This window comes from Tripterygium wilfordii, chromosome 18, assembly GCF_013401445.1.
Source record: "Tripterygium wilfordii isolate XIE 37 chromosome 18, ASM1340144v1, whole genome shotgun sequence".
NCBI lineage: Eukaryota > Viridiplantae > Streptophyta > Magnoliopsida > Celastrales > Celastraceae > Tripterygium > Tripterygium wilfordii.
In genome coordinates this window covers 4,235,848-4,248,118 of record NC_052249.1, presented here as the reverse complement: position 1 = coordinate 4,248,118, position 12,271 = coordinate 4,235,848, and the positions used below count along the sequence as shown (strand labels likewise).

At 35.6% G+C, this 12,271-nt stretch overlaps 1 protein-coding gene across 1 annotated transcript; it reads right to left on the bottom strand.

Annotated features, from left to right (window-relative positions):
* Positions 1-4,151: 4,151 nt before the first annotated feature.
* On the bottom strand, positions 4,152-8,811 carry LOC119984474 (PHD finger protein ALFIN-LIKE 7-like). The gene is made up of 5 exons (XM_038828451.1): positions 8,430-8,811; positions 8,236-8,268; positions 6,085-6,313; positions 4,743-4,869; positions 4,152-4,660 (listed from the first exon to the last, which is right to left on the bottom strand). The coding sequence occupies exons 1-5, from the start codon at positions 8,524-8,526 to the stop codon at positions 4,391-4,393; spliced, it is 756 nt and encodes a 251-aa protein (XP_038684379.1). The 5' UTR covers positions 8,527-8,811; the 3' UTR covers positions 4,152-4,390.
* Between the last annotated feature and the right edge of the window lie 3,460 nt (positions 8,812-12,271).

The window sequence follows — 12,271 nt, the reverse complement described above, 5'->3', positions numbered from 1 at the left end:
GTTGTAAATCTCACTCTTAAGCCAATTTCACAAACACATTGGGAACATCGTGTTGAGTGTTAAAGCAATACAATACCAAACTTCATAAGTTAGAGATGCTTTAATTGACTTGGCTAATACTAGTGAAGATCCAAAGACAAAAAGTGAAGCCCAATCCTTAGCAACAAATAAAATTGAGAGTTATTAGTTTTTAGTCAGCTTGATAATATGGCACAATTTATTATTTGTTGTAAATACTGTTAGTAAGATTGCCATAGAAAAGCTAAGTGGACTCATCTTATTTTTTGAACAATATAGAGAGTGGATTTGTGGATGCCATGATTGAAGCTAAAGAAGTAGCTAGTACAATGGATATTGAACCTATTTTTAAATAAAATGAATCATTCGAAAAAAGATACAATTTGATGAAATTAATAATGAAAATTTAATACGTTCAACTGAGGAGTCCTTTAGAGTTGATTACTTTCTATACATAGTGGATAAATCGATTTCTTCCTTTAGAAGTATATTTGAACAACTTCAATTATATGGAGCGACTTTTGGGTTTATGTTTGATTTGAAGAAGTTACAATCCATAATGAAAGTTTGACCTCATATTGCACTAAACTTGAGAATTTTTTTAAGTGTGACACTCTTTATGATATTGATGGAAGAGATTTAGCTTTAGAATTAAAAAGTTTTGTGTAACATTTTACCTAAAGAAGTAAAAAAGAAACTATTGAAATCCTAAATCATTTGCAAACAATGGATGGTGGTTTTTCAAATGCATGGATTGCATATAGGATATTGTTAACTATTCCAATAATGGTAGCGTCCGTAGAGAGAAGATTTTCAAAGTTGAAGTCGACAAAATCATTTTTTTGGTCCACCATGTCACAAGAAAGGTTAAATGGGTTAGCTATGTTGTCTATTGAAAGTGATTTGGTGAAAAAAAATTGGTTATACTAACGTAATTAATGATTTTGCATCTCAAAAGGTTAGAAGAGTCATATTTAAGTAATATTTTTTTTAGAGTTAGACTAAGAATTATATGACAATCACGGAAAAAAAATTTTAGAGGCCCCTTTTTTAGAGTTCGCCCAATGCCCCGTAGACTAAATTGCGCCACCAGTGTATCAGATAAAAGAGATGAGGGGGTGATTCGTAACCAACGATGATGTCTCTCTTGACTCCTAGGTATTATATTTGATGTTTCAGAAGATGCTTCAGAGAGCCTGTACTTTGAGAGGGGGTAAACATGCATATAAACGATAATGGTGTAAACACAATTACATGTATCACAACCAACACTAGGGGGCAAAAAAATCGGTTTGGGTTAAATTTGAGTTGGACAATAGCACCTAATTTGTAATAAATTGATCAAATCTGGATTGGTTTAGTGTCCGGATAATAACCTAATTGGGTTGGGGGTCCGAACAAATCAGGATTGGTCTACGACCTCATTTTAGGATCTCATAGGAGAATTCTTACATATATATATATAACCCGAGTTTAGACTCATATCGAATGTCCAAATAGCAAATTTATATGGTGTCATTCTTGGTTAAAAAATGTTATAAATATAAGGAGATTGTCCAATGATAATATTCATACCAAATACACCCAGAGCTTCAGTACTCAAAAAAATCCAATAATAAAGATGGAGGCTAAAAAATTACTGTCGGGCAATATAATTAATAATGGTACCAAAATGGAGAAAGGGGTTCCTGTCATCAAGTTCAAAATTTCTATGCACGCGGGCTTGATTACCCAAGGTTAGGCCCATCTCGAATGTTCAAATGAAAAACTTGTATAAAGTGATTCGCGATTATTTAAAAAAAAGAGAGAGAGTGTGTGGATAAAGTCAAAACATATATTACGACTATCCATAAATAACTTAGAAGTAGGTATATGTGACGCTATATTAGCATACATTCTAATGTAAAAATCGTAGAGATCTTAACATATCCTGTCCCAACCATCCCAATAGCTAAGGTGGCTAGTGACATGGCTTATGTGGGGCCCAATTTTTAAGTGAGTGGTAAATATCATCTCGTTTCATCATATTTCGCTTCACTCTCTCTCCCTCCCTCTTTCTCTCGTAAGACACCATCACTTGTTTCACTCTATCTCTCTCGTAAGACACTATTATTAGAGAAAAAAATATTCTCCCCAATATTCTTCTCTATCAGCTATGGCAGAGTCGGCGACAGATTGGAAATCGGAGGGAGGATCTTGTAATGAAGAAGATGAAGATGTTATTTCTTTCAAGGATTGAGTTTTGGATTTCCCTTTTGATTTGTGTTTTTAGAAAGAAACGTAATCTCTAAATTGTTTTTCCTTGTAATTCTTCTCTTTCAGAGTTAGGGGTTTATCCACAAGAATAATAATGTTGGCTTATGATGATTTTTTTTTAAGACATCAAAAGTGCTTTAACAATGAAAGTCAAACAATCATGTTGTCTGAACATCATTGCTACTTAGATGGTTAGAGAATCTTATGTATTGAAAATTAAGTGGCAATGATTGTGATTGAATTAGCTAACGATTCAGCTTTCAATATGGGACTGTGTTGATTGTTAACTGCCAATCATGGCTTGCAAGGACAAACCAATTTTATTTCCACAAATTTATCATTCACCAATAATTCCGTAATCAAAAGAGGAAACAAACAGACCTATGTAAAAGAAAGAAACCGATAACAAAACGGAGAGGAAAAAAGGCATCAAACCAGGATGTCATCACATATACGGTATGCCCTTAAATTTTATAAGTGGTGTCCAACCCACAAACACTTGAAGGTCTGTAACCCAATGTGGAACAATACCCTAAGTATTGTTGTGACAACCTTTCTCCTCTACCAATTTTTCAAATTATCACAATTAGAACTGTAACGCAAGTATTCCTTCTTTGCTGTATTTTAGATACTAATTTCAGTTGTATGAAGTTATATGTATGCTTCTCCATTTTGCGTAGTTCCACAATGTTTCATATTAGGATGGTCAAAGCTCACAGGGTAGTGTAGGATATCATCTACCTATGGAAGGAATTCCCAAACATTAGCAATTGCTCAGAAGAAAATTTTGACTTATATTATGCTGAATTTTGGAGTTTTATGTAGATGTTATGTGTGAAGGCACTGTAAGCAATTATGGGATGGATGTGCTATGATAATTATTGGTGTTATTGGATTCTGATATGGTGGTATATTGTTCTTATTTTTCCATAGTCTTGCAAGTATTATCAAGCAAGAAAAATGACCAACTACGAAGCTTGGACCCAGTATCAAATTAGTCTCAGGATAATTAAAGAAGCTTGGAGTTTTCCGATAATAGATAACCCTACTTTGCTCTCTAAAAAAAATAAATAAATAAATAAAGCAGTTAACTCAGCTTTGAGAGAGTACTGGAACAAGTTACATTTTGGACATGTTCAATCTTAGAAAGCAAATCCAATAGGTTTGTGCTTTAGATGCTACTGATACTACTAATATGCAAGTGGAAATCTCGTTTTATAAGGAGGCAAAATAGGCCAAGGCAGAATATAATAGACATGTTGAAAATCTCGTTTATAAGGATCCTCCATCTCGGAAACGTGGAGATGATATTTACCATTCACATGTGCCATGTCACCAGCCCACCTCAGATACTGGGATGATTGGGATAGGATATCACCAACCCACCTCGGCTACTGGGATGACTAGGACATGATATGCTAGGATCCCTACGAATTTTGTTCTAGATGGATAACAACATGAAGTAATATACAAAAAATACAAGCTACGTTTTGATACTTGCTTCCATGCTGCCATCCAATGACGAAGTTCATTGTAAAAAAGGTATTTACAAGTGTTTTTTCAATAACGGAGCATTTATTCAAGTTGGCTACATAACAACTGTAAAATGCAACTTTAGTTCACTAGTTAATATGTCAGAAGCTCATTGCTATTAAATTGCTCTAAATTTGCAAGCAGTTGCCAGGGGAAATTTGCACATCTGCAACCCTATTAGTAATTTACAAATCATTAACTAATAACCCTATTAGTGTTCCCAGAGCATTCATGGGACAGTGACGAGGTGTGATTGTGTTCTCCATTTCTTCTTTCATGCAATTTTAAGGGAACTGCAGCAGAACATGGCAGTTATGCATCAACATGTAAAATGATCATAAAAATTGAAACTAGAAAACTGGGCAAGCATTTATATAAAACTCGAAGTTGCCAGGGGCTAATTTAAAACCACAATTGTCAAGAATCTGGACACAGCAGGAGTTGCAAGACCTGAAATCTCATCTGGAGTCTTTCAATATCATTAACTAAAATAGAAACAAACTCTTTTTTTTCCAGATTGTTTACCAGAAAAGACCTTGTCTGATTTGACTTTGTCCAATTGTTTATGAACTTCAGCTGTTTACTAGACTCTAGCCCTCTTGCTACTGCAACCCGGGCACTTGTACTGCTTGATATGCTCAGCCTTAGCAGGGGTAATCTTCACACATTTTCCATGGAACCATCTCTCACATATATCACAGCAAATCCAGAATTCATCACCTCCGTAACTCTCACCACATGCCCCACAAGTTGCACCCTGTTCATCATCCTCCTCTTCGTCCCCACTCTCATCTTCTTCCTTCGGTGGTGGAGACATCTTAACTGGCTTAGCCTCTTTCTCAGATGGTCGAGACTGCGTAAAAGTAAAGTAAACAAAAATAAGTACCAAAGTAGAGATACAGCACAAAATAACAATAAGTTCAACTGATTACCACCTTTCCGCTAGATTTGCTTCTGCTACTGTTGTTATTAGCAGCAGATTGGTCCTTTGGTTGCTTGATGTTTCCAGTAACAACTTCAAAAATGGTTGGGAGCTCATTTATCAAGTGGAAAAGTCTTTTCCTATAATTCAATTTCACACATTAGAAAACATTTTTCTTCCCACAGATTCATGATGCAGACCCTAGCATGTCTGGAAGTAACAATCACAAAACAAAACAATTTCTAATATATAACCCTACGTCAAATTTGGCCATGATCTTGGCCAATAAAACGGGGCAAAAATTTTCTTTCCATACAACATGCATTGGGTCGGGTGTGATGTATAGGCAAAAAAAACTGAGACCTTGCTCAATAAGTAGCCACAAAAGAAAGTGTGAACTAATGTTTTAAAATTCAAACTGACCAGTGACCCAAATACTTGCTATGCTTTGGTGTTCAACTTGTTCAATGTAGGCTATCCGTGGTTGAACCAGTGATTGAATTCGAAAATTATTATTGTTGTTTTATTGCAAAAAGAAAGTTATTACCTTCCAACATATTGAGGCCAAAAAATAAAAACGAGGATTGCCTGGTTAGCTGGTTTGTGCCGACATAAAAGGACCATAAATTGAACATCATTCAAAAGGCCACTACGGAATAGCTAATGGAGAAGCAATATCATAAATGATGGTACTAGAAGCTCATCTTTACACGACCACCTCATTCAAAACTAGATCCTGGCCTTCCCGGGTACCAATCAAACTGGCGATGCAACTGTTCGTAACAGTTTTCACAATGGGAAATTGAACCAGCCAGATAAGAAGCCAGCTCAAATTGTTACTTTCAAATGGCCCAATCTGGGTTGGTTTGTTGGCTGGAAACATGAAATCAATTTGAAGTATAGCAAAAAGGTCAGCTACAGCAAAAAAAAGAAAAGAAAAGAAGGTAAATTCCACATATTTGCAGCAATTTACTATTCTAACAGGAAAACCGGATCCATGGAAGGGAGGAAGAGGAGGAAATGACTCTAAAATGCGCAAGGAACAAAAACAACGTAGCATTACAATTTAGACACGCAAAAATAAATGGACTTTAAGACTGAGTGGATAAGGAATTTTGTTTTTGGTTTAGCATCCCTGTACAAATTAAGTGGGCATATAACGCCCGGCTTCAATTTTTCCGGGATAGCACCATGCAACCTTGGTATGCACGTGTGACCATGCTTAAAAGTGTATTTAAGTGTGGATGAGTAGGTCAATAATATAATAACCACCAAGAAGTGAATATAATGTAAACATCAGATAGGCAATAAGTTACTGTAATTTACCTCTTCAAAAGTGAATAAGTTATTCATACCTTTCATTCTTACCAAATCCAAATCGTGCACCAAAGTAGAATGCAACAGCAAGCAACCATGAATCGCTGTGAACCGCAACAAGTGATAACCAATCCTTGTCTTGCATTCCATCCCTAGCAAAGTTTATACCTAGAGCTGGCTCAGGAAGCTCAGGAGGCACCTCCTCAACAGGTAGGTTAACTTCCCATGTCTCAGTAGGAAGTCCATATAGACATAAATTCTCCTTCTCTGTGCACATAAATTTTAGATTCAGAAACAATTTCCACTTGAAAAACAAAAAAAAAAAACGACATTCAGAAACAAGTCACTTTCCAATCTCATACTCTCCACACCGAAACCATTTTCTTATATACCAGCACCAAGAATCATTAAAACAATCATCATTTGTAACTTGTTCACAAAACACGATCAATATATATATATATATATATATATATAACAAGCATGTGAAAACAAAAATGAATGACACCATAGAAGAAATGTTGCATGGAACATAAGGTAAAGTGAATAGCAATGAATATTATAATTACTAATTAAATTGTTTTTCTCCTGTAAAGTCAAAAGGCAAAAAGAAAAACAGTTGTAAGGACCTAAAAGCTAAAGCAGTGGTCCCAAAAGGCCAGCAAACCTCATTTTCTTATAATGTGGTGGGATCAAAAATATAATGCTTTCCCTAGGAAAAAGAATGCAGCGGCGTAGCTGCTGAAAGAACAAGTGGAAAGCAATAAAACTTTGAAATGAAAAACTGTACGGCCACATTATCCCTACGCAGCAACTCCAGGTGAAAATATTTTGGACTTCAATAGGATGACACCAATGCAATCAAGAACAGATATGGAATGATACAAGCATATAAGAATTTTCTAAATATAAATTACAGAAAAAATATACATAATCCCAAGGCTTGAGTAAAACAAATAAGAATTGCAATGTTTCATATCTTGCAAGTTAGTCGGCAAATATTGAACAAATCGAGAAACATATATTTCTCAATCACCCAAAACAATGATGAATAAAACAGAGAACTTCTTTGAGATCACAAAATAACCAATTCTGATACAGCAAATTATTCATTCAATAAGCCTGACCAATTTCCTTGATTAGTGACACGTAATCGCTTCAAGGTAAGGACATACGGGATGACCCATAGTAAACCCTAGATACTGGCAATCACCATTGGGCCGCAAGTATTAGTCAAATTTAAGATTCATGAGATGCAATTTGGGCCAAGAACTCTTAATTAAGGCCAGTTCAACAGTTCCACTCCTTTATTACTGGGGCTACCATTAGCATTTGAATTGATCATTAGCTGAACTAGATCACAAATCTTTTCGGACTAGCTAATCGATATAGACAAAACTGTAAGCATTGCACATTTATGGATAAAACGCATAAAATGTAATAATTGCAATGGCACAAAATCCATAGTAAAAGTAAACAACTCCCGTGCACAAGCCTCCCGCAATGGGCATTGCGAGATCAGGGATAGGCAAGAAGTATGCAGCCTCCCCCACATAATATGCGGAGAGGCTGTTCTGGGATTTGAACCTGTGACTTCTAAGTTGCACCTCTACAACTTAACCACGGGCCACAAAATCCACAGTATAACTAGATAAAACAATGCAAATAACAGCTACAGATGAAAGGTTGAGCAAACTGTGTACAATCTGACAGCCAAACCACCTCAACTTCATAAACAAAAACAAACAGCTATAAACAGCATAATCTTTCTGAGGAAAACCCTTTACCTCTCCATGATGTAAGTTGACATATATATGCTTACAGTGTTAAAAAGTAAATAAATTTTGTTTTAGTTGTTTAAAGTTTTCATAGGATCTGCCGAAATGATTTCCAGTTGCTATGGTAAGAAATTCGACATGATAAAACAAAAACAATGAGGGACACACTGTTCAAGCTACAGTAAGAGAATGAATCGGATACAACGATTCTAGATGTATTGTCTCAGCTTACATATAGAAGACATCAAAATGAAAACAATAAATCACAGCAACATCAAACATTAAAGAAATAAAGTCTGATGGAACAAGAAACATAAATTGCGTACACAGTAAAACCAAGTCCACGAAACGCAGAATAAAAAAGCAAAAAGAAAATACTAAGCTAAATCAACACGAAAATACCCAACCCACCAGGATCACACTGCTGGTAGAACTTCTCGACGTCTGCAAAAACAAAAACCCAGAAAGAAATTAAGCGAATCCCAGAAAGTCTTCATGAAAAAGCACGAGGTCATAGATAAACAGAGAAAGAAAGGACCAGACAGCGAAATTGAAAAAAAAAAAACAAAAGAAAAGAGAGAGAGACAAAAAATTATGAAGAGAACCAGTAGTAAGAGCCTTAATCAGGCCGGCCCGCCTGCCCTGGAAGTCGCTGAAGACCTCCTCTACAGTTCGAGGTATTGGGTGCGGTATCCCTTCCATTGTCTCTGTCGCTTGTTCACCTTTTCAGAGCAACTACTCCTCGAATCACACTATATCCACGTAAATGTCAATATAAGACTGTATATAGCAGATACAGCGGATGTGTATCTGTATATGTAATGCTGGGAAAATTGAGGAATTGCAATTGCCAATCAAGGGGAAAGGACAAACAAAGAATTGAAAGGCAGACTCTTGAATTTAGGGTTTTGAATGGGGACCTAGGGTTTGTGTGTTGGTTCTGATTTTAATTTGGGAATGAGAAAAGGGTTGGGAATGAGAGACAGCAGAAAGAATCTTATCTCTATTTAAATAAATGTTGACTTTACTAATTCGCAAATACTAATAATAATTTAATTATTATGAAGACAAGGCAAGACGTAAGTAGCCACAGGCCAGACAAATTTTAGATTTTTTTTCCACATTTTGGATTTTTTTTGAGTGGAAAAAAAAATCTAAAATTTGGATTTTAAAAGGGGTTAAGAGTTAAGACTCTTGTTGAAGGATGAAAAGAACCACGCAACCAAAAAAAATTTTTTTTAAAGAATTAATTAGTAATAAGTCTCTTAAAATAAATTTTTATTTTTATTCCATTAGAGACACTCTAATTTTTTTCAACACATAAAGATCCATAAATATATGTTTATACAGAAAATAGCCTCCCGTCATCTGTTGACACGTGGCAGGGAGGGACATACATTTGGCAATGGTCATTCAATCTTTAGTAGACACGTGGTAAGGGTAAAGAGATTTTAGATTAATGTTTGTTCATTTTGCAGGTAAATCCAATGTTAGTTAAGTCGAAATGCCTCCTTTGTTGGAAACCATGGATGTCTAAAGAATCTTGTCCAAAAGGGTACAAATAAGGATTCGTTGTCATAATTGTTTTAATTTTGGTTTAAAATAATTTGTTAAAAAGAAACTCAGATTTCAGCTGGATAAGAGCAAGAGAGGTTCAAGAGAAATTGGAATTTGAAGTCGTTACGTTCCTAAAAAGTCTCAAACATGTCTTCAGTGACTGCACGTCAACCAGAGACCAGATCCACGTTTGTCTTACACTTTGAAGAAGGAGAAATTCTCCCACATTAATGAAGATAGTACCACTACCAATATGGCAATTGTTGATCATTTTTCCTCAATTACAAGCACAAAGCCTACAATCTAGGAGAGTGGAGCAAGATGCAGGTTTCAACACTCCCATATCCACCTTGACAAAGGAGCACGATCTGGCATCCTTACCATGATGCCCATTACCATGAGAGAGTTACGGTTATGAAGAACTTTGACCTAGCAACTCAAGTAATAAGTAAGAAGATCGTTCCCCACGATCTCTCGTGACAGAACATGTCGAGGAAGTACCAGGAAAATAGGAGATGAAGACCACTATTATCACCATCAAAACTATAAAAGGAAGAAGAAGAGAGACTTACACTCACCCCGCGTCAAATACAAACTCCGCATCTACAAAACCTTACTACTTTATTAGGCAATGACTCCGGTCACTTATCTTTACAATTAGCATGACTCAGGCTAACTAATTCTTATATTAGCCCTTTATTTTTCAAGCCTCCGTGGCTGTAACCTCTGCGGCTATTTTTATTGTTTAACTTGTAAAGCACGTTTCAATACGTTCTAGGATGTATTCCCAGTTACTGAAAATCTTAATGCATTCCAGCGATGTGTTATTTTCATTTCATTTCAATAGGGGTTCTTTCATTCCGGTGTTAATCTTTTACTCCTACTTTTCACACTTGACACTTATCAAATTCTAAGTCATTTTCTTAGAAGGCAACCTCGAACCAACAACCTTGTGTTCTCAGACTGCACACAACTCATTTTGTAACTGATCAGATTTGGTGCAAACCCCATATCATAATCGTTGAATTGACTGCAAGTCCTAGCACACCTGAATACACACATTATCCACAACCCAAACACTCCTATTCCCAAGTGTTGGAAACTCGGAATCTTGACATCTCATTTCCAGTCCAAAAGACATTGATCAATGGATAAGATTTATTCCACTAAGAAAAAATTATTTAAAATATATTTTAATTGATCAAAGTACCCTCAACCCTTGTTTTACTTTTAAGTTTTAACAATCAAATATCTTTTCTAACATCAAAGTGATCAGATAGATAGCCATAACTTACTCATTTGTAGGGCTGAGATTGGGTTGATTTTTTCAGCCAATCAATAATTAACCATCAACCAACCCACATAGTCGGGTTGATAATATCACCCGACCTATGTGTTGGCACTAAAAATATTATGGGCTTTATATTTCTAGTCCATGAACAAAGCCCATGGTGCAGTCCATACTGTCCATCATGTTTTGAATCAATCACATCCCACAAGCCCATTTTATTGAGAAAGAGAAGCCCAATTGCTGAGTATAAAAGCCCAGGTAGAGTGGTGCTGAAAGTGGCCTGTGTAAAGTGGAAGAGGTTGTGGCAGTTACAACAGGGTGGTCCAGGTGGCAGCACATGAGAGAAGTGGGGGAAGTTGTTGTGAGAATGTGGTATTAACTTCCAACTGACAGAACATGAAGCAAATCAAGTTTAACTGTAGTAAGATCATGGTTTCATAGAGATTTTCGTGCAAAGGAGAGAAATATAAAAGCTGGTAGACAGACTGAGAACACACACACAAACAGTCAGATTGACAGACAAAAAACTCAAGCCCAAAGGCACTTTCAAGCTTCCGAGCATTCTAGCATTCTAATTACTTTCCAAATCCTTGTCAATTTCGAGCAAATATCATGTTGTTCATTCCAAATTCCTTTGTATTTATTTCATTTCAAGTTTCAATGTCAACCATCGTTGTGTAAATTGTTCTTGGTGTTTATTTATTCTTCTTCATTCCAATCTCAACAAAGCGCACTTCAGTGGAGTTGGAGAGCCTAGAACTATTGAGGTCCCAAGATAGTTCGTTCAATCGTCTAGATAGAAGTCTTATTTATATTCGGTGCATTTCATTCAAATTAGTGTAGGAAACTATAAGCCTTGGCACACCTGCAACTCATCACCACCTTGGGTCACTTTTTGGTGACAACACTACGTATAGATGAATTGATTGATGATTTTTAAAATATTCAAAAGTTGGTTGGCAGATAAAAAAATTACTTATTAAGTTTATATTATTATTACGATTTCTATGTCTAAAGACTCTAAAAACTATAAACTAATTAATAACTACTAAAAGTCTAAAACAAAAAATATGAGTCTCAGACTCAGACTCAAAAGTTTCAAATTAAATCACTCAAACATATCGATCTCTTCTCTCTCAGGACTAGCTCTCTCCCTCTCTCGATCTCTGTCTCTATGCCTATCCTCTTGGCTCTGACCTCTCTACAATCATGTTGAGTCTACGCACCTCCTGTTAGGATTGTGTTCTAAAAATATACCATGTATGAAGACATTTTAGAATTAATGGATAAATATTTATTATTGCATTTGTGTTTCCTTAAATGTTTTATTTAATATTTCATTTATGTATGAATGAGTTAAAATTTGAATACTGATATGAAGTAACACAAAAGAGAATTTTATTGATGTTTTTCACCTTACATATGTTAAACACAAGCTCACTTATATAAACATAAACCTCAACTACTTAGCAACTCTGTTACAAGACCTCTATCCTTATCAACAATGATAATATTTGTTCAATACACACGGTAATCATAATCTTATCATGGATGAATGCATGTGATTGTTGATTGTTTGTTGTTGATAAGAATAATTCC